Raw genomic sequence first — 26601 nt, 5'->3', positions numbered from 1 at the left:
GTTGGAACTGTGAGATTCACTACGTGCACCACTGGTATTTTGTGGAAAAGCACATGTAAGATTCTGCAACAGTCTCTGCTGATACTCCTGCATGCGTGCATCCCTTTCTATGGCAGGAATAATTTCTGCAAATTTACTTTTGTACCGGGGATCTAACAGTGTGGCAACCCAGTAGTCAGGATTATTTCTAATTCTCACAATTCGAGGGTCATGTTGCAGGTAGTGCAGCAAGAAGGCACTCATGTGTGTTGCGCATCCAGGAGCACCAAGTCCCTGTTGTGTTGGTGGCGAGGTAGCAATCATGCTTCCTTCCTCTGTCCTCTCCCCCCAACCTCGCACAACAGAAATGTGATCAAGGTCTCCCTCATCTGATGAGTCTTCCATCAGTTCGTCCTCCACTTCTTCCTGGGCTCCTGCACCTTCCTCACTAGTTTGGCTGCTACCATGCGCCCTGGTAAAATCATCTCCCCCACCCTCACATGCCTGCCGCCTTGGTGCTGCCGACCGTCTGGACCTTGCAGATGTTAGCCCTTCCGCATACAACTCCTCCTCCTCTACTTCCTCCACCTCCTCTTGTGCCACCACCTGACTCCGAATTCTGTTTAACATGTGCTCCAGCATGTAAATCACCGGAATAGTCATGCTGATAATGGCATCGTCAGCACTAAACATCTTCGTCGCCATTTCAAAACTGTGCAGAAGGGTGCATAGGTCCCTGATCTGAGACCACTCCTCCAGCGTGATTTGCCCCACCTCTGAATCTCGTTGGCCCAGGCTATATGTCAGAACGTATTGCACCAGGGCTTGTCGGTGCTGCCACAGTCGCTGCAACATGTGCAGAGTTGAATTCCACCGGGTAGGCACATCGCATTTTAGCCGGTGAAGTGGCAGGCCCAACGACTTCTGTAGAGATGTAAGTCGCTGAGCTGCGGGATGCGAACGGCGGAAGTGAGCACACAGCGACCGTGCCCTCTGCAGAAGGCCATCTAGTCTGGGGTAGTGGGCTAAAAATTGCTGGACAACCAGGTTCAACACGTGAGCCATACAAGGCACGTGTGTGACATTGCCCCGGCGAAGGGCCGCACCCAGGTTTGCAGCATTGTCGCACACGGCCTTCCCTGGTTTCAGGTCCAGTGGAGACAACCATTCATGAAATTGGTTCTCCAGAGCTGACCACAACTCCTCAGCTGTGTGACTCACATTTCCCAGACATTTCAATGTAAAAACCGCCTGATGACATTGAGCCCTACTGCCAGCATAGTAAGGAGGTGTGCAGGATCCCTTCTGCGCAGTTAGAAAGCTTGTGGCATGACCAGACAGGCTTTGGGTGCAGGTGGAAGACCGAGAGGAGGTTGAGGAGGCAGAAGCAGTGGAGGAAAAATGACATAAAGAGGATTGACGCACAACTCGTGGGGACGGCAAGACTTGGACAGCAGCCCCTTGTCCTGCTGTCACCATAGTTACCCAGTGCCCAGTCAGCGACATGTAACGCCCCTGTCCATGCCTACTCGTCCAAGTGTCTGTGGTGAAATGCACCCTGTCACACACAGAGTTTCTCAAAGAAGCGGTGATGTTGTGTGCGACATGCTGGTGGAGCGCAGGCACACCTTTCTTTGAGAAGTAGTGCCGACTGGGCATCTGGTACTGGGGCACTGCGACGGACATAAGGTCTCGAAAATCCTCTGTGTCCACCAGGCGGAAAGGCAGCATTTCTGTAGCCAAGAGCTTGCAGATGGTGAAATTCAACCTCTTAGCTTTCTCATGGCTAGGAGGAAATGGTCTTTTACTTGTCCACATCTGAGGGACCGAGGGCTGGCTATTGTGCTTAGACGGGGTTGATAAGGGTGTCCCCGGCAAACTGCCGGTCTGTGAGGAAGATGCAGGCGGACATGTTAGGTTGCCTTGATCCAAAGGTGGTGCTATCGATGTCGGACAGCGCTCAAGACCAGCTGGTGTTACCACCTCCAAAGAAAATGATGACCTGCCAATCACGCTGGCTGTTGCGGGTAAAGAGGTGGCAGGTCTGCGCCCCAAAACAGGTGTGACTGCTGTCCCCCCAGTCACAGAGGATGAAGAGGCCGCGGATGCACAAGATATGGCAGACGGTGGTTGGCCCGGCCGGCTAGACCGCATTGTAGCACACTGAGCTTCCCACTGCAACTTATGCTTCATGTCCATGTGCCGGTTCATGCATGAAGTACTCAAACTATGTATTTTTTGGCCTCTACTTAGCTTTTGCTGACAAATGTTACAGATAACACGAGTTGGGTCATCTTTATCGATCTGAAAAAATGCCCAGGCTATGCAAGGCTTAGCACCCATGCGACCTGAAGAGCCACCACGACTTGTGGTGAGAGGCAGAGTTGTGTTTGAGGATGCAGTTGTTGACGTGCTTCCAGTACTACGTCTCTGTCCAGGAAGGCGCAACCTGACCTCGTCGTCACTAGCATCTTCCTCCACCTCCTCTGCTGACCTCATCTCTTGGCTGACTGTGGGTTGACAGTAAGTGGGATCTCCGACCTCATCATCATCACCCTGTGCGTTATCACACCCGTCGTCCTCAGAGCCAACCTGTTCCTGCCCTGACAAAAAACTAAAGTTGTCGCTCCAATCAGGTATTTGAGTCTTATCATCGTCTTCCTCATTGTCTCCACCAACAGGAGTTACAGTTTGGGAATGAGGGTCTACATTATGGTCAGAACCTTCTGCGTCTGGTCCTGGATCCGACTCATAAAGATTCTGGGCATCAGTGCAGATCATTTCCTCGTCTGGATTCACAGAAGCGCTGGAGTCGACCTCTGATTCCCAGGCTATAGTATGAGTAAACAGCTCTGCAGACTCAACCATCTGTTCTACCTCATACTCAGACGGGCAGCTGGAGATTTGGGAGCTGTGAGGAAGCAAGTGTGATTTGGGTGACACCTTTGAGGACTGGAGTATTTGTGATGTTGAAGTTGATGTGGAGGAGAGCCCACTTAAAGGAGCACTTGATATCCGTTGAAGCACCTGCTGTTTTTGTGCCTCATCTGGAATTTGTAGCGATTGGCGTGGCCGTAAGAAAGGGATCTTATCACATTGTCCGCTAAAAGAAGTAGACATTTTAGTTTGGCTGGAAGATGGTCTTTCTTCTGCACCTACCCCACGGACACAACCTTTTTTCCCCTTCCCAACACGCCTATTCCCCTTTCCACCAGCAGCAGGCCTTTTTCCACTCATTTTGGTGGTTAACTAATTCACAACTCTGGAGTTGTTTGCACAAAAAAACAATGGATGGTAACCGAGCAGAGCTGAGTGGCCAAACTGTGGTATTAGGCCAAAACTATTGGCTGGGTTAGATGCAGAAAAAAAATATTTTTAATTTGCAACCTGATGGAGGTCAGTATAGATGGACTAATAGACCAAGTCCCACACACCGCTAGAAGCCCAAATATTTTTTCAGAGCTAGATGCAGAAAAATTTTTTATTCAATTTGCAACCTGATGGAGGTCAGTATAGATGGACTAATAGACCAAGTCCCACACACTGCTAGAAGCCCAAATATTTTTTCAGAGCTAGATGCAGAAAAAAATTATTTTTAATTTGCAACCTGATGGAGGTCAGTATAGATGGACTAATAGACCAAGTCCCACACACTGCTAGAAGCCCAAATATTTTTTCAGAGCTAGATGCAGAAAAAAATTATTTTTAATTTGCAACCTGATGGAGGTCAGTATAGATGGACTAATAGACCAAGTCCCACACACCGCTAGAAGCCCAAATATTTTTTCAGAGCTAGATGCAGAAAAAAAATATTTTTAATTTGCAACCTGATGGAGGTCAGTATAGATGGACTAATAGACCAAGTCCCACACACCGCTAGAAGCCCAAATATTTTTTCAGAGCTAGATGCAGAAATTTTTTTTATTCAATTTGCAACCTGATGGAGGTCAGTATAGATGGACTAATAGACCAAGTCCCACACACTGCTAGAAGCCCAAATATTTTTTCAGAGCTAGATGCAGAAAAAAATTATTTTTAATTTGCAACCTGATGGAGGTCAGTATAGATGGACTAATAGACCAAGTCCCACACACTGCTAGAAGCCCAAATATTTTTTCAGAGCTAGATGCAGAAAAAAATTATTTTTAATTTGCAACCTGATGGAGGTCAGTATAGATGGACTAATAGACCAAGTCCCACACACCGCTAGAAGCCCAAATATTTTTTCAGAGCTAGATGCAGAAAAAAAATATTTTTAATTTGCAACCTGATGGAGGTCAGTATAGATGGACTAATAGACCAAGTCCCACACACCGCTAGAAGCCCAAATATTTTTTCAGAGCTAGATGCAGAAATTTTTTTTATTCAATTTGCAACCTGATGGAGGTCAGTATAGATGGACTAATAGACCAAGTCCCACACACTGCTAGAAGCCCAAATATTTTTTCAGAGCTAGATGCAGAAAAAAATTATATTCAATTTGCAACCTGCTGGAGGTCAGTATAGAAGGACTAATAGAACAAGTCCCACACACTGCTAGAAGCCCAAATATTTTTTCAGAGCTAAAAGAAGAAAAAAATTCTTTTTAATTTGCAACCTGATGGAGGTCAGTATAGATGGACTAATAGACCAAGTCCCACACACTGCTAGAAGCCCAAATATTTTTTCAGAGCTAGATGCAGAAAAAAATTATATTCAGTTTGCAACCTGATGGAGGTCAGTATAGATGGACTAATAGAATGATGCTATGCCCAAAAGATTTTACTTCACTAGGTGCAGTAAAAAAATTGGTATTCTATACACAGGTGGTATATCTTGCAACACAGATAGGCTACTCCACTGACTAACACACTCTGCAATAGGCCAAAAAGGATTAGCTTTGCTAGATTCAGCCAAATGCTGTGAAAAAAACTTGCACAGCACTGGCACAGACCTGCCTGGCAAAAACTGATAGGAACTGATGTAACCTAGTCCTGAAAAGGACTCCAATTACAATTAGTCTTTACTCCCACAATCTATCTATTTAAGAGCACAGACCTGCCTGATAAAAGTCGTAGGAAATGCTGTAACCTGGTCCTTAAAAGGACTGCAATCACAACTATTCCCTACTCCCAAGCTATCTGTATATTTGTGCGAAAATTGGCTTGAAATTAACAAGGTATAGCGCACACAGCAACAGCGGTGCCGTCTAACACGCAGCTGCAGCAGTGAGAAAATGGTGGCGACGGGGAAAATGGCTTGGTCTTATAGGGCAAGGACATGTGACATACACTGCCAATGACACATGCCCTTGCTTGTGTGAAAAAAAGCACTTCGCTCCGTGTGTGCGCTGCTGATAGGCTGACAGATTGCACCTCCCCACTGCAAATGCGGGAAAGAGAAAAAAAAATGGAGATCTTCATTGTTCCTGCAGAGATCCATCCCCGGCCCCTCCCCCCGCCCCGCTGTACACTCAAACTGCGTATTAACATTAATTTTCATCATTACTGAGAAAAAATCCAGTTATGATTTTGGTGCACGAACAGTTATCGAACATAACCTCGAACAGCCGAATTTTTCTCAAATTGTTCGTGTTCGCCGACCGGCTCGAACACCGCCCAAAACAGCTCGAATTTGAGATTGGCGAACAGTTCGAGTAGAACAACGCTCATCTCTAATCCCGACCTCCGAGATTTATCTCAGATATTATAATGTTGCCATACTATATATAAACAGAAGAAGCAGTAAAAGGACAAAATGACAAATATTGTAAAACAAACCGAAGATGAGAGGAGAGGAAATATGGAATCTGTAGGAATAGCAGTGTAGAGCATGAAACATCCTAAATTCTACTAATATTGGTGAGGCGGCCCACCCCGGGTAAGTCTCAAGAATTGGCACATAAGGGGTTGACTTGCATAAATCCCCACTGCTGTACGGTACTGTAGATATCACTCGTTATGTAAGAAGTGAAATCTTTGGCATTGTATTATATATATATATTTCTCAGCGGTATCTCTCCATCATGAATCGTGGTATGTGCTAAAGGGGCCCACTGAGACTCTTTTGCCCGGGGCCCAGAAAAACCTGGAGCCGACCCTGGATCAGTCTAATTATTCTTGAAATGTGTGCTCTATTGGGAAAATTATTTGTGTGTTGAGGGATTTCATTTATTTTCCATCCACAGAAAAAAGATTGTAAACTTGTAAAAATGCAGAACACAAATCTTAGAATGGTGAGAAATAGTGATATTCCTATGCAGTGGATTAGGAGGCTCTGAGCTAAAGTGCAGACCTTAAGACATCAGGCAAAGTTGGCAAACCTCCTTGGAGCCCCCACATCCGCCCATAAAGCAGTGTCAGACAATGTGAACTGAGGTCTAAGATGGCAGACATACAAGAAACAGAGGCATGTTCACACTAGCAAAAAAGAAGCAAGACAAAAATATATCTCATACCCTACCATAATTATATATAAATGTAAAGCAAAATTGCATAATAAATATAGGGTACTTAGTGAACTATTTTTGATCAAAAAAAGTATACAAGCCGTCCCACCAGCGGCAAGGTGACCCTAAATTGGGACGGTACCTATACTGCCTATATTAAAAACCTTACTGTATATCAAAGTTGAAGTAATGCATATAAAAGGGTAGACAAATAGGACCGGGTCCCAACTCCAGACCACCTAGGCCCGTGGTAAGCTACATATATACCAATCAGCTCAACAAAGGGCATGCCACACCCTTAAATTGCACAGAATGCAAACAAGTCAAAAAACCAGACAATGTGAACTGAGGTCTAAGATGGCAGACATACAAGAAACAGAGGCATGTTCACACTAGCAAAAAAGAAGCAAGACAAAAATATATCTCATACCCTACCATAATTATATATAAATGTAAAGCAAAATTGCATAATAAATATAGGGTACTTAGTGAACTATTTTTGATCAAAAAAAGTATACAAGCCGTCCCACCAGCGGCAAGGTGACCCTAAATTGGGACGGTACCTATACTGCCTATATTAAAAACCTTACTGTATATCAAAGTTGAAGTAATGCATATAAAAGGGTAGACAAATAGGACCGGGTCCCAACTCCAGACCACCTAGGCCCGTGGTAAGCTACATATATACCAATCAGCTCAACAAAGGGCATGCCACACCCTTAAATTGCACAGAATGCAAACAAGTCAAAAAACCAGACAATGTGAACTGAGGTCTAAGATGGCAGACATACAAGAAACAGAGGCATGTTCACACTAGCAAAAAAGAAGCAAGACAAAAATATATCTCATACCCTACCATAATTATATATAAATGTAAAGCAAAATTGCATAATAAATATAGGGTACTTAGTGAACTATTTTTGATCAAAAAAAGTATACAAGCCGTCCCACCAGCGGCAAGGTGACCCTAAATTGGGACGGTACCTATACTGCCTATATTAAAAACCTTACTGTATATCAAAGTTGAAGTAATGCATATAAAAGGGTAGACAAATAGGACCGGGTCCCAACTCCAGACCACCTAGGCCCGTGGTAAGCTACATATATACCAATCAGCTCAACAAAGGGCATGCCACACCCTTAAATTGCACAGAATGCAAACAAGTCAAAAAACCAGACAATGTGAACTGAGGTCTAAGATGGCAGACATACAAGAAACAGAGGCATGTTCACACTAGCAAAAAAGAAGCAAGACAAAAATATATCTCATACCCTACCATAATTATATATAAATGTAAAGCAGTGTGTGATGCCAGGATAATATCTCACGTCAGACGGGGTCCCAGCATCCGTGCACACATTCAGGGGCTGGGTAATGGGGGGGTAACATGGCCTGTAAAAGAGGGGAGTGCAGCAAACAGATTTCTTTGATCCCTTGCTCTGAAAGTTGGGAAGTAAAACTGAGAGAGTACTCATGATAAGAACACTAACCATGTTAACTCTGCTACATCTCATTAACCAAAATGCACTAAAAATGACCTTCCAGTTAGGAGTGGTAGAAAAGAAGATTTACGCAAATTAAACAAAATCTGTCACCAGGTCTTTGTCACCTAATCTGAGAGCAGTTTAATGTAGGGGCGGAGACCCTGACTCCAGCAATGTATCACTTACTGGGCTGCTTGCTGCAATTTTGATAAAATCACTATTTTATCTGTTGCAGATCTATCAGTTCTTTGAATACCCAGCTGTGTATAACCCCGCCCACACCACTGATTGGCAACTTTCTGTGTACACTGTGCATAGGCCGAAAGCTGCCAATCAGTGATGGGGGTGGGGTTATAAAGAGCTCATGAATATGCAGGACTATATGGCGGCAGGTTTACTAGTCCTCTAGTGATAATCTCCTGATAGAAAAGTGATTATATGAAAACTACAGCAAGCAAACCATTAAGTGACACATCACTGGAATCAGGGTCTCTGCCCTTACTTTATGTTGTCCCAGATTATGTGTCAAAAACCTGGTGACAGATTTCCTTTAAATGTTGCAGTCAAGAGTGTAAAAATGATTCCATGTGTATATCTAAAGTAGAACTATCTCATTATACGCAGAACCTAAACTGGAAAATAGTATAAAATATTTCTTCTTGTGCCCTATTTTTATATACCTGAACTGTAGTCTTTCACTGCTTATACTGTTATTTTTTTTCCATTTCAGCTCCTTCACTAATTGGTATGGTGAGGAAAGACTGGGCCTCCCAAAACAGCATTGCTCTTTCATGGCAAGAACCCGACTATCCTAATGGGGTCATTCTGGACTACGAGATCAAGTACTATGAGAAAGTAGGTCTTGCTCAGCATTCCTGGAAAAACGCTTAAGATGCAAGTAGTGCTTTCTTTCTGTCTTCCTTTCTGTGTCATTTTTATATAGGGTTAGCATTTTATAAGGCAATAAACTGAACATGATACTAGCAAATACTTATGTACAGTATTTTGTTTATAGTGATAGGTTTGTGAGAACTTCTTACTTTTAAAAACGTGATACATTTTTTGACATCATGAATGACAGAATTCTGGTTACATGCAGCCACCTCTAGGGGGAGCTGAATGCATATGGAATTTATTTATTAGTGCTGAGCTACAACCAAAGGCTCTACAACAGAGTCTCACAAAATAGGGAAAACGGTTCAGTACTGGCCCATCTCTGCCCCCATAGCAGCAATGTTCCCTGCCTCTGTGTTAGGCCAGCCGCTGTATTTAACTTAAAGGGGTTGTCTGGGCCAAACCAATAAGTCTGTAGTCACTGTGTGCTACGGGGATTCGCCTGAGTCAGGACCGGAGGGTGTGTGAGTTATACATACTCCAGGCCAGTGGGCATGCCCTCGCACCATACAGTTGTATAGAGCATAGCCGCACCCCGTCTACTGATGCGACCATCCAATGGGCGTGGTCAACAAGTGTATGGGAGCGAGGCCGTGCCACTGGCGAGGGGGTATGTATAACTCATACATACCCTCCAGTCCCGGCTCAGAAACTGGCAGATCCCCGCAGTGCACAGTGCATGCAATGGGGGGATCCATAAGTCTGCAGTCACACAGAGTGACTGCAGACTTATTGGTTTGGACCGGACAACCCCTTTAAACTCAAAAGTAGTCTCGCTGCATTTTTTGTGCAAATCAAAACTTATACCAATACAATTGGCTTGGCGCTGGGTGCCATCTACATTAGTCTAGTGATTGGCTGCGACATTTACTATCACTGTACATGTGACAACACGGCTGCAGCCAATCAACAAAACCCGGAGCAACTAAGAAGAGACAGTGTTGAACCCCAAGAGGGTAAGTAACAGCTCCGTTTGTTAATTTAGATCTCTTCAATGCTATGGTACAAAAAAATGTTAAAAGGGACAACCCCTTTCAGTGTGAATTCACACCATAGTATCTCATGGCCCATGTACAGAGAGCAATACCTGCCTTGCCTGCATGCCTCCTAGCTTGAACTAACACACATACAGGGCCCGATTCATCAAAGCTTTTACACCAGAATTCTGCCATAAAAAGTTTTGAAAACTCACAAAGTCTTGGCGCAACGGACGGGTGTGGCAAACACCGCCTGTCAAATTCATGATGAGCGGTGGAGTTTGCTATGCCAAAAGTCTTATTCCAGCAAGGATTGGAGTAAGATTTGTGGCGAGGCACACACTGATTTATTAAGAGGCGTGCATCTCGTAATGAATCAGGAGCCCTGCACTCCATCCCGCCTTCTCATAAAGACCAGTGTGAAGATCGCCTGTCTTGATGAATTGGGGCCATATTGTTACTCTGCTCTCCAGAGGCAGACACAGGACACACGTTTTGGGTTAACTTCCTACTGGTTTATTCAGTGGCATAAACTCCAGCAGTGTCCCATAAAAATAAACAGTCCCTCTAGGGGTTAACGGGAAAAACAAAAGAAGATAAGGTATGCCAGAGTCCAATAGTAAGCGAGGCTCTGCTCACTGCAGGTAGCACAGTGAAGTCTTCAGCAACACCAGTCCTCCGGTGTTGCTCTTTGATTTCACCCAAACACAGCCTGGAGACTTCCCTCTCCAGACCACACACTCCAGAGAAACAAAGCTGACTGAGCATTTAACCCTGCTCAGCCACACCCTGAGGGGAGGTAGGGGAATGACTTCCCTCCCATCTCTACTTCATTCCCATAAAATCACGCCCTTTAAAAGAGTTAACCCCCAGTATATAACATGCTGGCAGAAAGTTTAATGGTTTCAGTTCACACAGGCCAGCAACCTGTGTGACACATATCTCCCCTCATAGATCCTACTAGTGACTCTGTCACAATGCCTATGTGGTTGTGACCACAAAATACTCATGTCTAAATGCACACTCACATTGCTACATCGGAACAACTTATAACTGATGATAATATGATTCTAAACGAAGAAAAAGGACCACTTCACCACGGCACTCACCGATCTTCTCTGTGCACTTATTCAGTGGTATAAACCAGGCATCGATTAATTGAACATGTTAGGAACTGCCATATGATCACGAAGCACCTTTGAGACTGGGCAGAGATCGCCACAAGGTGTTGTAACACGTGGATCTAAAATGGATTCTATTAAGTGTGGCACTCGGTAATTTGGTTATGAATGACCATAGAGATCTTAGTGAATTTTTTAAAATATGAATAAATCCCTTTTTTGTCTTTTCTTTTTACAATATTTTCCATTGTAACCTATGGAAAACATGTTTATTATTCCTCTTAATTTCGCAATGTTGTATGAAGTTCTCTTTTGTATCCACTAGTGGGCATCTGTCAGACATGTTTAAGTGTAGTGACGACACCCCCTCAAGGTCAAAGAACAGAAGAAGCACAAGTTAGCATGAAATGTCTGTCGCCTTGACTGCACCTCATGCCCGGCATGGCTATGCCTATTTTATACTGCTGAAAAAGTGCTCATAGAAGATTGGTGACTGCCATGGTCTGGAATCACATGGTTTTGTAGATGTTGTGCGGTGAATGCACCATTGAGTCTTTGTCATATATGTTCCCAACTCAGGTGCTATTCAAGCTGAAAACAATATTTCGTGCCAAGGTGTATCCCCCTTTGATGTATGTGTTTGATAAATGACATTAATAGTAACGGGACACTTATGTATATATATTATGTATATGTACTAGAGTTGAGCATAAAGTTTTGTAGGACCCTGATGCAGTGGCCATATTGATAGTCTGTGGCTGCCAGAGAAAAGCCCTGTGCAACTACTGCTATTTGCCGGCATCCCTAGGCCTCTTCTGATTAGTAATCCCGGTGCACCGTCATCATTGCAGCATAATGTCACACTGGGCCGACAAATCCCAAGAAGCATGGGGGATGCCGGCAGGTAGCAGGAGGTCTGCGGGGCTCTGGTTTGGCAGCCATAGACAATTAACGTGGCTGACTAGCCAAGGACCTGAAAATGTTTATATTATAGAAGATTTGTGATTAGTTCCCCAAGATGTTGGGAACAAGCACTCTGCCGAATTTTCATGCTTCGTTCTTATTTTGAAGGCAATGGCTGGTCACACCAAATATATTTAAAATCTGTATGGTACCATTTGTGGCAAGGTTTGCATCGCCGTCCCAAAGCACCTGGTTACAGTACTCCTGAATATGTGTTGATGTTGTGGAGGATTGCTGGCGACCCCTATTCAGGCCACAAGTAGTTTGATGGTATGAGGACCTTGACAATATGCGACGAATCAGGGAAACCAGAGTCCGATGTAAAAAGATAAAAAACTCTTTACTGGAATTCCTTAAATAGAACTGTCACAATCAATAGCAGGCAATACGCTCTCATTACTAATTTTCTGTTCTTCTTATGAATAACACACACGGCATTTCAAGTGGTATTGATATTATATACAAGTGTGATAGTACTTATCAAGCTTTCTAGTTCTGGCCATTTACCTTCTTTATCATCCACTACAGGTGTACCTTCATGTCCACTCATGGTCAGTATAGAAACTCCTGTGTTTCGGGACCTGCTAACACAATACCCTTGTAGCCCACTCCTTTTAGCTGCCTTGGGTAATTACGCCTCGACAGCTCTGTTATTCTATGGCTGTACTAACTGTAGGTGGAAAGGAACCTTCTTATTAAGCTTTCAATCTCTGCACTCCAGCAGTATTAAAGTCAGTTGCTAGTAGAAACTTATTCTCAAACTTGCTATCTTTCATTCATCTGAGCTAAACACACTCTCCACTTATGGCCTTTTCCTAGCAGCAATACTTCTTACTGCTTCAGAAACTGCTCTCCAATCTCTCAACTAACAGGAAACACAGTTCCTACATGCTCACTTAACTCCTACCCCCATGGGCTGGCCTGTAATAGTTAAACCTGTCCCCAGGCTAACTAACTGTAGCAACACAGATTGTATAAAACCACAAAGAAAACAGGTCACATTCATACAAATGTTTTTCAGAAGGGGTGCCGACAGCTCTTCCACTCCTTTATAAGCCTATAGATATGCTATAGATAAACTTCAATAATGCAATAAGTGCTGAGTGAGCCTGTGCAAAGTAGCCAGTCTGAACAAGTAGAATATATAGCACATTATTACAGGAAAATATATTACTTTACAAAACCAGAAAGCGGAACAGGGGATCCCAGCATATCATATATCATATTTTATCTAATAGATAACTGTTCGAGCTTGTTCACACGTTGTATTTTTGCCACGTGTTTTGCTACCGGGATAAGCAAAATGATATAGTAGCAGCAGAGTAAATGAGAGTTCTGAAATCTTCTGCACTTTCTGCTTATTTTTTTCTTGCAAATTTGAGCCATCAAAGAGTATTTTTCAAATATACAGCAATTTTTTCAGTGTTTTCTCCCATACAAATGAATGGGGGAAAACGCAAGTATAAACGTATCAAAATCAAGTCAATAACATGAGTATTTTATGCAGCATTTTTCCTGCCAACACTGATTCTTGCTGCAGAAAAATCTGCTGCAAATACTCAGTGTGCACATTGTCTTAAGTGTAGCTATCTTAATGGTAATAAACAAGTAGAAAATACGCCGGCTCACCACTGATATCGTAACAGGGAAAGTCATATCCAATGGACATTACTTTGATGGCAAGGACAGCCCACATCTTGTTCTGCAAGACCAAAGCTCTGTGCTGATTAATCAGAAGTTATCCTTATAGAGATCTGCTTTTCAGCATTGTGACGCCTATAAAGATATATTATAATATAATTGTCAGAGAGTTTAGATAAATGATAGAGATACATTCTGTGATGAATCAGTACATGTGTATTGTATGCACAATGTTCAGCTTATATATTATATACGATAATCTAACATAATATAGAATATAGAAATCTCTTATTTCTATACCCATGATTTCTCCTTCTTCTCTGACCCTTGTGGGCACAATTTTATGTTCCTTCTACAGAACAATAAGAGTCATATATTAGATAAATGTAGCTTTGCGTTTAGGATTTCCATGACCAGTCATTCAATTTATTTGTGTGTCTGTGTGTTCTGTAATATAACGTAGATTGAGAGCCGTGACCTCCCTTTACACTAAAGAAGTTACCGGCAGCGAGATTATTATAATATAACGGCAGCTTCACGCTCTTCGCATACTGTCAATAGTAAACACATCTATATGTAAAACTAATAAGATAAGTACAGGAACCTGAAGAAACTGCTGGTGCCCTGAAGGTGTTTTCTTATTATTATTATGTGTTTAATATATTTACCGGTCGCACAATGTTCACACCGATTTCATTTACACTAAAGACATCTTGTTTGAAGAAAAGAAAAAAAGCTGTTTGTTTCTTTTCAGAATTCTTTGTTTTTCCTGTTTAGTTTTCATTAGCACTTAATAAAATAATAAAGCTTAAAACACATTTGTATTAGGTTGAGATTATATAAATTCGATCCAATCAGAAAAAAATAAAATGAATCCCCTAAATGCCTCCACACACACTAGACGAAAGGTGCAAGAGAAACTGGCCGACTATCTGATGCACATGCTGGTCTTGTTACAAAATTGTCAGGCTCACTGCCCAAAGTCTGGGTGGTTACACGGGTCACAGGCATTGGTGCAGCTGGCAGGTGAGGCATGCGGGAGACAAGTAGCAGAGGTACTGAGAGCCACAGGTAGACTTCCTGGCAACCGCAGACAGGTGGAGAGATTCTGGAAGAACGGAAACAGGTAGCAGAGCCGCAAGCGAACAGGGGACGTCCTGGAAGCCACAGGTGGACATGTTACAGAAGTCCTGGAAGACCGGGAACAGGTAGCAGAGGTCCTGGAAGCCGCAAGTGGACAAGAGATGTCCTGGAAGCCACAGGTGGACACGTAGCAGAGATCCTGGAAGACCGAGAACATGTAGCAGAGGACCTGGAAGCTGCAAGCAGACCGAAGACATGCTGGAAGCCGCAGGCGGACACATAGTAGAGGTCCTGGAAGCCTGGGAACAAGTAGCAGGGGTACTGTAAGCCTCAGGCAGATTGGAGACATCAAGAGATGACTGCAGACAGATTGCAGAGGTACTAAAAGCCGCAGGCATACAGTTAACTGAGGTACTAGAAGCCGCAGACAGCCAGGAGACGTCCTGGAGACGTCTATTTTTTTGAAATGTCATGTTGTAAATAAAGCTGCTTTGTTTTTGATACTTTCTGGTATTTGGCTTTGACCAAACTTTATTGATGCAGTCATATGCGGATTACATTGATTCCATGCATGCGTTTCCACTGCAGACTAAAAACGCATTACCTGCAGATTTTCTGCATCTCTAATACAAGTCTATGGGAAATATTTGCTGATTAGACTCAGCATACCCACAGGAAAAATTGGCATGTTGCGAATTTCAAACACACACCTCAGGACAGTTTGCACTGAGTGAAAAAAAGCACAGTGGCCATGAGAACTTTATAAATCCCATCAATTGTGCTGGAGCTGTAAGATACTACTTTATTAACACAGTGAAAATAGGCAGCATCGAAAACTCACCAAAAGCTTATTGTGGGCGCACAGCTAAATGTGATAAATCTGTGTGCATGGTAGTGTGGTTGGGCTGTCTAAACAGGCCATTAATTAACCCCGGATTAGCGTAATTTAACAGCCTTGGTTGTCATGTCTAAACCCAGCATTACATTTTTTTGCGTCATATTATCCCAGCACTGTGTTATCTGAGTCAAGGTAACCTTTGCTAGGTCTGTATCTTCTTGACTCCTCCTAGTTATGTGGTTTCAATGGGGAGAGAAGAGAAAAGCTGTTGTCAGATTCTTCAACTTATCTACCTGAAGAACCCATGGTTATCTCTATTGAAACCATCTGTCGGGAGAGAGACGGGAGGCCACCATAAACATTAGATGATCAACCAACTTTAATCCAATGTTTATGGGGGGCTAGATGACCACATACTCATTAGACATCCAAGCCCATCTACATTGATGGAATCTGCTGAACATCTAACATGTATGAAAGTCTCCCAACTCTTCCCAAACAGTTGATCCAGCATTTTGGATTTCCAGTGGCTAATCCTTTGTTCTTCGGGACGTAAACCACAGCCAGAGGAATCTGGTAGCGGCTCTCTCATAGAGAACAGAGGAGGTCTCTGCCTTGCCAAGTGCTTCTGTGTATGGGTGAGTCAGGAGACAGAGGTGTCAACCAACAAGCTATCGAATGTGTATGGGGGGCTTTAGGATCATCTCACGCACCAATCAGTTGCTGAATTACATCCACCTGTTAGCTTCATCCTATATGCTTATACTTACCCTAGTAATTAACTGTTTGCTGTATACACTCTTATAAGTGGCACATTATTGTAGCTAATAGAAATGAGGGAATGGATTAAAGGCAAATGAAATTTTCTTTAAATTGTACAACAAAATATTTGCCAGATTTTGCTCAAATAGAGAAAATGGCAACAAGCTGGCCATAATTTTGCTTGCTTCTTTTAGAGCTGCTCCTCTCCTGGCTCATGTCCTCCCTCCGGCTCCGCTTTTCTCTTCCGTCTTCACTCTTCGGGACCTCGGGTGCTGCATAAGCCCCAAGTAAGGTAATGATGTCACTACCTCAGGCCTTGTGAGTGCCAGAGTACCAGAAAAGTGAAGAAGACAAGACGAAAGAGGAGACGGGAGCTGAAGGGGGAAAGCAAGGTAGCAGAAGACCGACATGGTGAGGACAGGTGAGGGACTGGGTAAATATACTATTTTTTATTTTGTAACCCTTTTATTTATCATACTTTGGGGTCAGGATAGAGCATACCAGCAATTCAGCGCAAATAAAATTTTCCCGCCGAACTCAAGTGAATCGAATTTGGCAGTTTTGCTCTTCTCTAGTAGCTATTAGATAAGTTATAATATTATTTTTGAAAATTCCATTTCCAGCTCAGCAGTGTTGGATTATTGCTGTGATAATTTCATGGGATCAGGGTTAATCTTACATTTGTTGGAGAAGTGTGCATTATCTTTTAGTGATGACCACCATATATTAGTGCCCAAATGGTGCAGTGATACAGTGCTCAAACACTGTTGGATGCTGTAAGGAACTAAATAACTTTGATCTGAAGTAAGAAGCTTCCCGGCCGTACTTCCCGGCTTCCTGTCCTTGAATAGGACTGAGTTTTAATGTGGAACGTATCGGAAAATCAACATAATTTTGGATGTACCAGGAATGTCATTTTTAACTCTGTTGGAATAGAGCTAATGTATGGTTTTGAATCCGCATTTAGCTTGAAAGCTTCTTAGGCTATGTGCCCACGTTGCGGAAATGAAGCGGAAAATTTACGCTTCATTTCTGCATGTCCTTTCCCGGAAAAACGCATGCATAATTTCGCAAGCGTCTATCGCGCGTTTTTCGTGCGTTTTCGACATGCGGAATTGCCTTGCATTTTTTATTGCATTGAAAAGGCAATTCCGCATGCGGAAACGCAAAATTAATTGACATGCTGCGGATTTTTGTGTGCATCAAAAACGCTGCGGAAAAATCTTCAGCATGGGCATAGAACTTGCGGATTCTCATTGGGGACCATAGGGTGCAGATTACCAAGAGTTTTACAAGCGTTTCCGCTGCGGAAATTCCGCATCAAATACGCTTGTAAAACGCTACGTGGGCACATACCCTTATTTCAGTTCATTGTTCCACATTGGGCAGGAGTGTTTTTTCCATGGTGAGGATCATTGGAGCCTTATCCAGGATGAGCTGGTTCATACATATATTTTGCATGCTAAATAACATTGCCAGACAGATATCTAACTGACAATAAAGAAAACAAAAATTGGGAATGTTGCTGTAACATGTGAATTTACCTTTCCATAGGTTTGGGCATCAAGTATAGCATCAGGAGCAAAAGCTGTGGATCAACCACATGGGTTGAACACCCCGGTCCTATGTATGATATGTCCAGGAATGTAAGAAATGTCCCCTAAACGATATTCATCACTTATCAACAGGATCTGTCGTGTTTGTCTGCTGATTCCCCCTCTGATCCCATGAACATGAGGTCCAAAGTCCCCGGAGGGAATGTTGCAGTAGTGACCATGTGCGACCACATCTCCTATAGACAGTGAACGAAGCAATGGTCAAATACGCTTATTACTGCTCCATTCACACAGGAGACTTTATCGGTGGTCGTCTAGGTAGTTAACCCCTAATGATCATACATATATTATGGACTTTGTGGATAGTTGATATATGTTATTTATGGAATAACACAATTTAACAACAGGAAATGGTAAAAAAAAAAACACCCTTTACTTGCCTGTGAAACTCCCTCTTCTCGAGAATATACCCTTTAGTCAATCACTCTCGCAGTAGTCTTGTGTTAGTCATGCAAGCATCACCTCTTGCATATACACCAATGATGGGCTGCAGAGGTCACATGGATGTGCAGCACCTCATTGATGCAGTAAAAGACTGACCAGGATATTGGTGCAACCGCACTGGAGAAGCTGGAATTTAACAGGTGTATAATGGTTGCTGTTTCTCTATTATAGAACATTTCACGCTTTAAAGGGGCATTTTCAGAATTGAAAGCCATGAATAGGAGATAACTTACTGATCATTAGGGTTTCAATTGGACCCCCAGTGATCCCAAGATCAGACTGCCGGAGTTCTCGACTATTTCTAGTAGTGCTGTCGACAATAATCAAAGTGGAGATCAAGCTTGTGAAGACCACCTCTGCTCCATTCAAGCTACAGATTGGGGATAACTTTTGATCCTGGAAAGACCCCTTTTAAGGTTTGTGTAAACTCCCAGGAAAACCCTTTACGATGAAGTTGACACATTCCATTACCATTTTTAGTGTATTACAGATCCCAAGGATCGCTTATTCGGTTCTATATGGACACTTCCACTGACCCAGCTTTGTTAGGACATAAGACAAGGCATTTACATAAGTTAACATGATGTTTATGCTAATAGTGCATTTTCTGGGCTAGAAGGTTTTTTTAGAACTTATAATGGGGGCAGAGATTACACTATTACTTTACCACAAATTTGCAATTCACAAAGTTAAATCATGTCACATTACTTAACATTAGCGTTAATTAGATGCAAATACTATGGTAATAAGTGATTCCTGTGACATTTTCACCCCCAATTCGCTTACATAGAGTCAAGAATAAGAATACAGCAAAATTAAACATGTACAGTGCTGTGGAGAAGTATTTCCACCTCCTAGATGTCCCCTATTATTACATAGTTGTCACTTAATTCTTCTGGTCCGTATAGTTAAAACGTATTTAAAAGACCAATCCTACCGAGCCTTACAATGGCAGATGTCAGAGGGAAAGCAGGGAGATGTCAGCGTAGGAGGAATCAACCACGATGGATTTCAACATGCCCAATCCTTTATTCCTTACGGAAAATAATCTACTGCCGGAAATTTCTGGCATCTGCTTGTGCCCTGTGTAATGCAGCGGCTTGCGGCGTTACTGTAATGGTCCAGGGTGTGTTTTGGCCGACCATGTACCTCCCCCAGGTGACTGGTCACATGGTCGGCGAAAAAAACACACCCTGGACCATTACAGTAATGCCGCAAGCCGCTGCATTACACCTGCCAACAGCTATATTATCTGTATTTCCAACTTTAGGCTGTATGATTATATTAAAGCGACTCTGTCGCCTTAATATGGTGCTTTATGTAAGGTAGTGTACTGCAGGCACAGGTCTCTACTCCCAGTAGCCAGCACAGAACAAGACATTTTTATGCGGTTTGGCTAATAAGTGCACTGGAATAAGTAAGGTGTATTCATGAGTTTACTCCTCCTTCCACCTTTCTCTGCTCCTCGGGGGAAGTGGTTATCACAAGTCTCATGAATACACCAGACTCATAAATTATGAGTCCGCTGATTTCTCATGTCAATTTAGCTTCATTTTTCCAGTCGGTCAAAATTTCACCAAGGGCACACCCCTTGTTTTTGTTTTACTCCCTTGTGCCAAAAACATCTAAACAAGTAAATTTGCCTCTTAAAAATAGATTTATAAAGTTGTGCAGAAAAGATTAGAAGGACCTTAGTCGAGCAGACATGTCGGTAGTCCGTAGCCCCCTGCAAATCTCCTCTAACTTGCCGACAACCTCGGCACTTCTTCTGACTAGTAGGTCCGGTGGGACATCATCATTGCCGGGCAATATGCACTTGACTTCATGCCGGGCATACTAATGGATACAGAGTATGTCGGGGATGGATAGATGGGATGCAGGGGATGCCAGTATGTAGGAAAAGGTTCACAGGACTCAAATTACCAATGTTGCCTCTGGACCAGGGTCCTACAATTCTTCTTCTTCAACTCAATAGATTTAGTGTCAGTGTGAATACTTGACATAGTCAAAAGGAGGGGAAGTACCAGCCTGGGGTTATTCTGCAGAAGTTTTATAAATGAGAAGTATAGTACAGTGAATATTTTTAAGTTGTCCACCCTAAGGATTTACTGAGGCTTTCTCATCTTATCCACAGTATATGCCCAAAAATATCTGATAGTTGAGAGTCCTATATCCCCTCCAACTAATGGGAGAATAAAATATGAATGGAGGGGTTCTCCACACACATTCAAGTCTATGTAAGTTAAAGCAAGAGCTAATTTTTCCCAGAGGTGGGGCCTAAATATTTAAAATCACTTTCACACATCCCACTTTTAAGGTCTAATTATTGACCACGAGGTCTGGACTAACTACAAGTTTCATGACCAAACTCAATGGCCTTCTAAGAATCTACGAGGCTGTGGAGTTTAGAGTTTAGGTTAGCAAACCTGTGTCTGCTGTAAATATCACAGTCCATAGTCCGACCTTAAATGTGGGACATGTGAAACCTGCCTAAGGTTGGGTTCATTCAGGCCACTTATTTTCTGGTAATTTTTCTGGTAAAAATCACAAAAAAAAACATAAAAAAAAAAATGTGCATATGAACCCAACCTTAGACAAGACTAATAGATAAGAGAAAATATATATTTTTGTACTCTAGAGCCAGGTTAGACTAGTTTTAATAACTTTTAGTTATTTATTCTCTTTTACCTTTAAAAAGAGTGGCATGGTGCATACAAACTGTAAATCTCAGGATTTGGCGAGAAACTAAAAAAAAAAAAACCTGCTAACAAACGTAATTTTTTATATTGAATAAATAGTATTTTTATCTGTTTTGTGGTAGAGGGAATAAGAGGTGGGTCTGTTTAGTGGCAGAGCCTACAGGCATGGTGAGAAACATTGCAAAATGATGTATTATCAGCTGGTGTTTTTCAACTAAGACCTGGATATATTACAAATGGGCTCATAAGTCTTCGACATTACATTTTGCTGTTGCAGACTTAATATTTTGCCCGGGAACACAGCTTTTGTTCTGGATTCTGTTTTAACTCAGAGGAAAAAGAGAATTTAAGGCTTTTGCCGGCAGCTTCGGGGTAGTTTGACAATTTTCTATTTAAAATGAGTTTCACTGCCATTCATTACAGGCAAAAGATTTAAACTAGTGTATGACCCTTCAGGGATGAGCGAGTCCATCCATTCACATAGGGAACATATTTCTCCTGATATTCATCACATAGGCTCGAAGCGGTAATTCTAGAGCCTCGGAAAATCCTCGGAAAAAAAAAAATGTGTGTATTACCGTACGCCGCTTGTGGTAGGAAGATTAAAGAAAGCAGATATTAAGACCTGAGTAATGAGGCTGTATAATCCTGGCAGGTAAAAACACGTTCTGCTGTTGTTTAAAGGATAGGAAAAAAAAAACATTTCATTTTTCTGGTCTTATAGTATTAAGAAGGCAAGGAGGAGGAAAGAAGCAGGTTAACTATTAACTTCACAGGAGTATGTATCAATGCAGAAGGCTGAAATCAGAAACTAGTGTTCCTCTAGGGCTCCATGCCTTGGAGTGATCTCACATGTGATGTCCTAGTATATGATCTGGCACAACATCATACAGCAAAATCACAATGGAGCCTCATGGGGAGAAAAAATGCTCCCAACTAAAAGATACAAATAAGTAGAAGCAAATAGAAATAATACAAAAATACCCAATATCACACTAGAATATATCATAATTAGCAAGAAGATCTGGACATTGGGTATGTACATGTGGCGCCCCTGAGGGTTCAGTCGCCACAGAGGTACTGCACCTCACCCCGAGGTGTGGTGTCTCCCTTCTCTCAGGTAAGATGGGAGTGCCGCACGGAACCCCAAACACCTGCATCCATCACGGCACTGCTCCAGGACGGCTGGAGGGGCAGCATGCAGAGCACAGCTGCTGAGCCCTGTCCATGGCTGGAGTGGGGGGAACCCAAAGGTAGGGGGAACCAGTAGTGGGTGTGGGTGGAGGAAGCAGTAACAGGAAGCACTTATACAGTAGATATAAAAGGGAAGCGATTAGAGTGGAGTGAGTTGAGTGGTGAGGTGAGTGGAGTTTAGTGAGGGCTGTTCAGAGGAACAGTCCGGGAGCAGAGGCTCATCAGGAGCTCTGCTCCACAAGTTAGGGTCCAGGATAGAGGCCCCGGAGGGGAACAGGGAGTAGGCTCCGTTCTAAGGAAAGGATCCCAGGGGGTACAGCGCGTGCAGGATGGCACCCGTACACCCCGCTCCTGCCAGGTGTCAGGAGGGATCGGTTGCTTCATTCTAATCTCCAGGGGGTCAGGTTGGTCCCGGATCCGACGTACAGGAAGGACTTCAGCTTACCCGAGCGGGATTGAGAGTGGGCAGCGTAGGGCAGAGGAGAGAAGGACCAAGTGTAAAGACGGTCAAAGTAGGAACACGAGAAAGTGGGGTTCCGCCAGGCATTCCTAAGCTGCTTGAAGAGGGATTGAACCCCTGTCCGGTGAACGCGGCGCGACGAGGGACGCCTTTGCCTGTAAAGTGCACTTGTGTATTGCCTAAGAACTGTAAGTAAAATCTTGGACGACTGCATTGAACAGCCTCTGGCTGTTTCTTCACCGGCGCCATTCTTCCTCCCCTGCACTACAACGCCCAGCGCACCATTCAACTATTTTACACTGCCCTGAGGCCCGCTCCGCCTGTGGGGAGCCGTACCATCTTTAGCTGCCCTGACATCTGCCTCAGAGGACTGTTGCAGCGCTGGTGATCCTCACCAGACACCACAGGTGGCGTCACGAACTCTCTGAACTTTTTGCTAATAAGTGATACCCCCCTTTGTGCACTGACCGCCCTAGGCCAGCCACCGTGATTCCTCCCAAAGAGCACCCCACGGCCCTGGGGGCGAGTCATACACCTTTACAACTAATTGGTCAAGTGCATCCAAAATGAAAAATACAAGTTTGTCCCAATTTAGGAAATTATCACTTATCCACAGGATTTGTAATATCTTCTGATTGTTAGGGAACATACCACTTGGACCCTATTAATCCCAAGACTTGGCCATTAGAGAGCCTCATTTAAAATATTGTGATGGTCCCGCATGCGTACCACCGCTCACCGCTCACCTAACTCCAGCTGTCAAATAGGCAATTGGTATATCCGCATGACCAGTGCAATTTAGAGCCCCTTTTTTGGAATCAGTAGGTTTACCAGATGTTTAGACTCCGGCAATCAACTAGTTATCTCTTATCCTGTGGATAATTGTTACAACCCCTTTTCTGGGTTTTAAACTCATATGCCGATCAATGTGTCTTCATGGTACTGACTACAAATAAATCCTGTGTAGTCGGATCCTATAGTCATGCTCCTTTTCATCTGTCTTCTATTTCTATGTAATGTACATTTTGCTGTTTAGCAATAAGAATGGTAGGCAAGTGTTAAATTAAAGGTGACAATCATCTATGAAGTTTAAAGAAGCAGCCATGTCAATATCCGCGCCTTTGATGTACAGGTCATATTACCATTTGACTATTTTATCCTTTTAATTCAGGTTCATAGTCAGAATTGCACTATAGTGCATATACAGTGGGGAAAATAAATTTTTGATGCACTGCCGGTTTTGCATGTTTTCCACCTACAAAGAATGGAGAGGCCTGTAATTTTTATCGTAGGTACACATTGTATGATTCTTAAATAATTAAATTGCATTTTATTGCATGAAATAAGTATTTGATACAATAGAAAAGCAGAACTTAATATTTGGGTTCAGGTCTGGAGACTGGCTAGGCCACTCCAGGACCTTGAAGTGCTTCTTACGGAGCCACTGAAGTTTCCCTGGTTGTGTGTTTTGAGTCATTGTCATGCTGGAAGACCCTGATACGACCCCTCTTCAATGCTCTTACTGAGGAAAGGAGGTTGTTGGCCAAAATCTCGCGATACATGACCCCATCCATCCTTCGTTCAATACGGTGCAGTCATCCTGTCCCCTCTGCAGAAAAGCACCCCCAAAGTATGATGTTTTCCCCATCATGCTTCATGGTCCGGACTTTGTTCTTGGAGTTTGTACTCATCTAGAATCATAGAATGGTAGCGTTGGAAGGGACCTCCTGGGTCATCTGGTCCAACCCCCTGCTCAAAGCAGGATTCACTAGATCATCTCAGACAGATGTCTGTCCAGCCTCTGTTTGAAGACGTCCATTGAAGGGGAACTCACCACCTCTCGTGGCAGCCTGTTCCATTCATTAATCACCCTAACTGTCAAAAAGTTTTTTCTAATATCTAATCTGTGTCTCCTCCCATTTAGTTTCATCCCATTGCTTCTAGTCTTTCCTTGTGCAAATGAGAATAAAGATGATCCTTCTACAATGTGACAGCCCTTGACATATTTGTAGACAGCTATTAAGTCTCCTCTCAGTCTTCTTTTTTGCAAGCTAAACATTCCCAAATCCTGCAACCGTTCCTCATAGGACATGGTTTGCAGACCAGTCACCATTCTGGTCGCTCTTCTCTGAACTTGCTCCAGTTTGTCTATGTCTTTTTTAAAATGTGGTGCCCAAAACTGTACACAGTATTCCAGATGAGGTCTGACCAAAGAGGAGTAAAGACCGATAATGACTTCACGTGATCTAGACTGTATGCTTCTGTTAATACATCCCAGAATTGTATTTGCCTTTTTTGCTGCTGAATCACACTGTTGACTCATGTTCAGTCTATGATCTATTAGTATACCTAAGTTTTTTTCACATGTACTGTTGCTTAGCTCTATTCCTCCCATTCTGTATATGCTTTTTTCATTTTTATTGCCCAGATGTAGTACTTTGCATTTTTTCCTGTTAAAAACCATTCTGTTGGTTGCTGCCCACTGCTCCAGTTTATTTAGGTCTTTTTGAATCCTCTCTCTCTCTTCTCTAGTATTAGCTATCCCTCCTAGCTTTGTGTCATCAGCAAATTTAATCAGTTTACCCTCAATTCCTTCATCTAAATCATTGATAAAGATGTTGAACAATACAGGTCCCAGGACGGAGCCCTGTGGTACCCCACTTGAGACATTCATCCAGCTGGATGTGAAGCCATTTACAACCACCCTTTGAGTCCGATCACTAAGCCAGTTATGAATCCACCTAACAGTTGCCTGGTCCATTGCATACTTGGTCATTTTTTCAATAAGGATGGTGTGAGATACTTTGTCAAATGCTTTGCTGAAGTCAAGATATACTATATCTACAGCATTTCCCTGATCCACCCAGTCAGTGATTCTGTCATAGAAGGAAATTAAGTTAGTCTGACATGACTTGTTAGTTACAAACCCATGCTGACTCTGGTTAATCACTTCATTCTTATCCATGTACTTACATACATGTTGTTTAATAATTTGTTCAAAGATCTTTCCTGGTATAGAAGTCAGACTCACCGGCCTATAGTTCCCTGGGTCCACCTTCTTCCCCTTTTTGAAGATAGGAACAACATTTGCTCTTCTCCAGTCTTCTGGGACTTCTCCTGTTCTCCAAGAATTTTCAAATATTATGGAGAGTGGTTCTAAAATTTCTTCTACGATCTCCTTCAGTACTCTGGGGTGTAATTCATCTGGACCTGGAGACTTGAACTCATTTATGTTAGCTAAATATTCCCTCACAATCTTTCTGTTTACAGATAACTTGGATTCCTCTATTCCTTTAAAAGGACAGTGAAGATCAGTTGATGTTACATTTTCTTTCTGAGAGAAAACAGATGCAAAATAGGAATTAAAAAGTTCGGCCTTCTCAACATCCTCTCTTACCATTTCTCCATTTTCATCCTGTAAAAATCCTATAGCATCTTTGACTTTTCTTTTACTTTTGACATACCCCCAAAATCCTTTTTTATTGCTTTTGACATCTCTTGCAAGCCTTAATTCATTGTCAGCTTTAGCTAACCTGATACGTGCCCTACAGGATCTGCAGACTGCATTATAATCTTCTTTAGATATGCCTCCCTCTTTCCATTTAATAAACATTTCTTTCTTTCTTTTTAGCATGTGTTTAAGTTCTGTGTTCATCCATCCTGGTTTCCTTAAATGCTTCCCATTCTTCCTACTTTTCGGGATTGTTAACGATTGTGCTTTGAGAATCTCATTTTTAAAAATTTCCCATCCTTCCTGGACATTTTTGTCCTTAAGGACATCCAGCCATTGGATCCCTCCTATTCTCTTTCTGAGTCTCTTAAAATCTGCCTTTCTAAAATCTAACCTTGAAGTTTGAGTCTTCACATGTCTTCCTCCTCTAGTTATCCAAAATTCTATAATAGCATGATCGCTGCCTCCTAGGGTCCCAGCCACCTTTACCTCCTCAACCATTTCCTCCCTGTTTATAAGGATTAGATCCAAAGTAGCAGATCCCCTTGTTTTCTCCCCTACCTTTTG

The 26601-nt window shown here is 42.8% G+C and overlaps 1 protein-coding gene across 2 annotated transcripts in view; it reads left to right on the top strand.

Moving 5' to 3' along the window:
• EPHA6 (EPH receptor A6) overlaps window positions 1-26601 on the top strand; it is a 1434803-nt gene that overhangs the window by 945883 nt on the left and 462319 nt on the right. For both annotated transcript variants that reach the window (XM_073668175.1, XM_073668176.1), the window contains exon 6: window positions 8622-8746. In XM_073668175.1, coding sequence (XP_073524276.1) covers window positions 8622-8746 — 125 coding nt within the window. The remainder of the gene's footprint in view (window positions 1-8621; window positions 8747-26601) is intronic.

This window comes from Phyllobates terribilis, unplaced genomic scaffold, assembly GCF_046119375.1.
Source record: "Phyllobates terribilis strain yellow unplaced genomic scaffold, ASM4611937v1 Scaffold_2__4_contigs__length_985480577, whole genome shotgun sequence".
Taxonomy (NCBI): domain Eukaryota; kingdom Metazoa; phylum Chordata; class Amphibia; order Anura; family Dendrobatidae; genus Phyllobates; species Phyllobates terribilis.
This window is presented reverse-complemented; position numbering and strand designations above follow the sequence as displayed.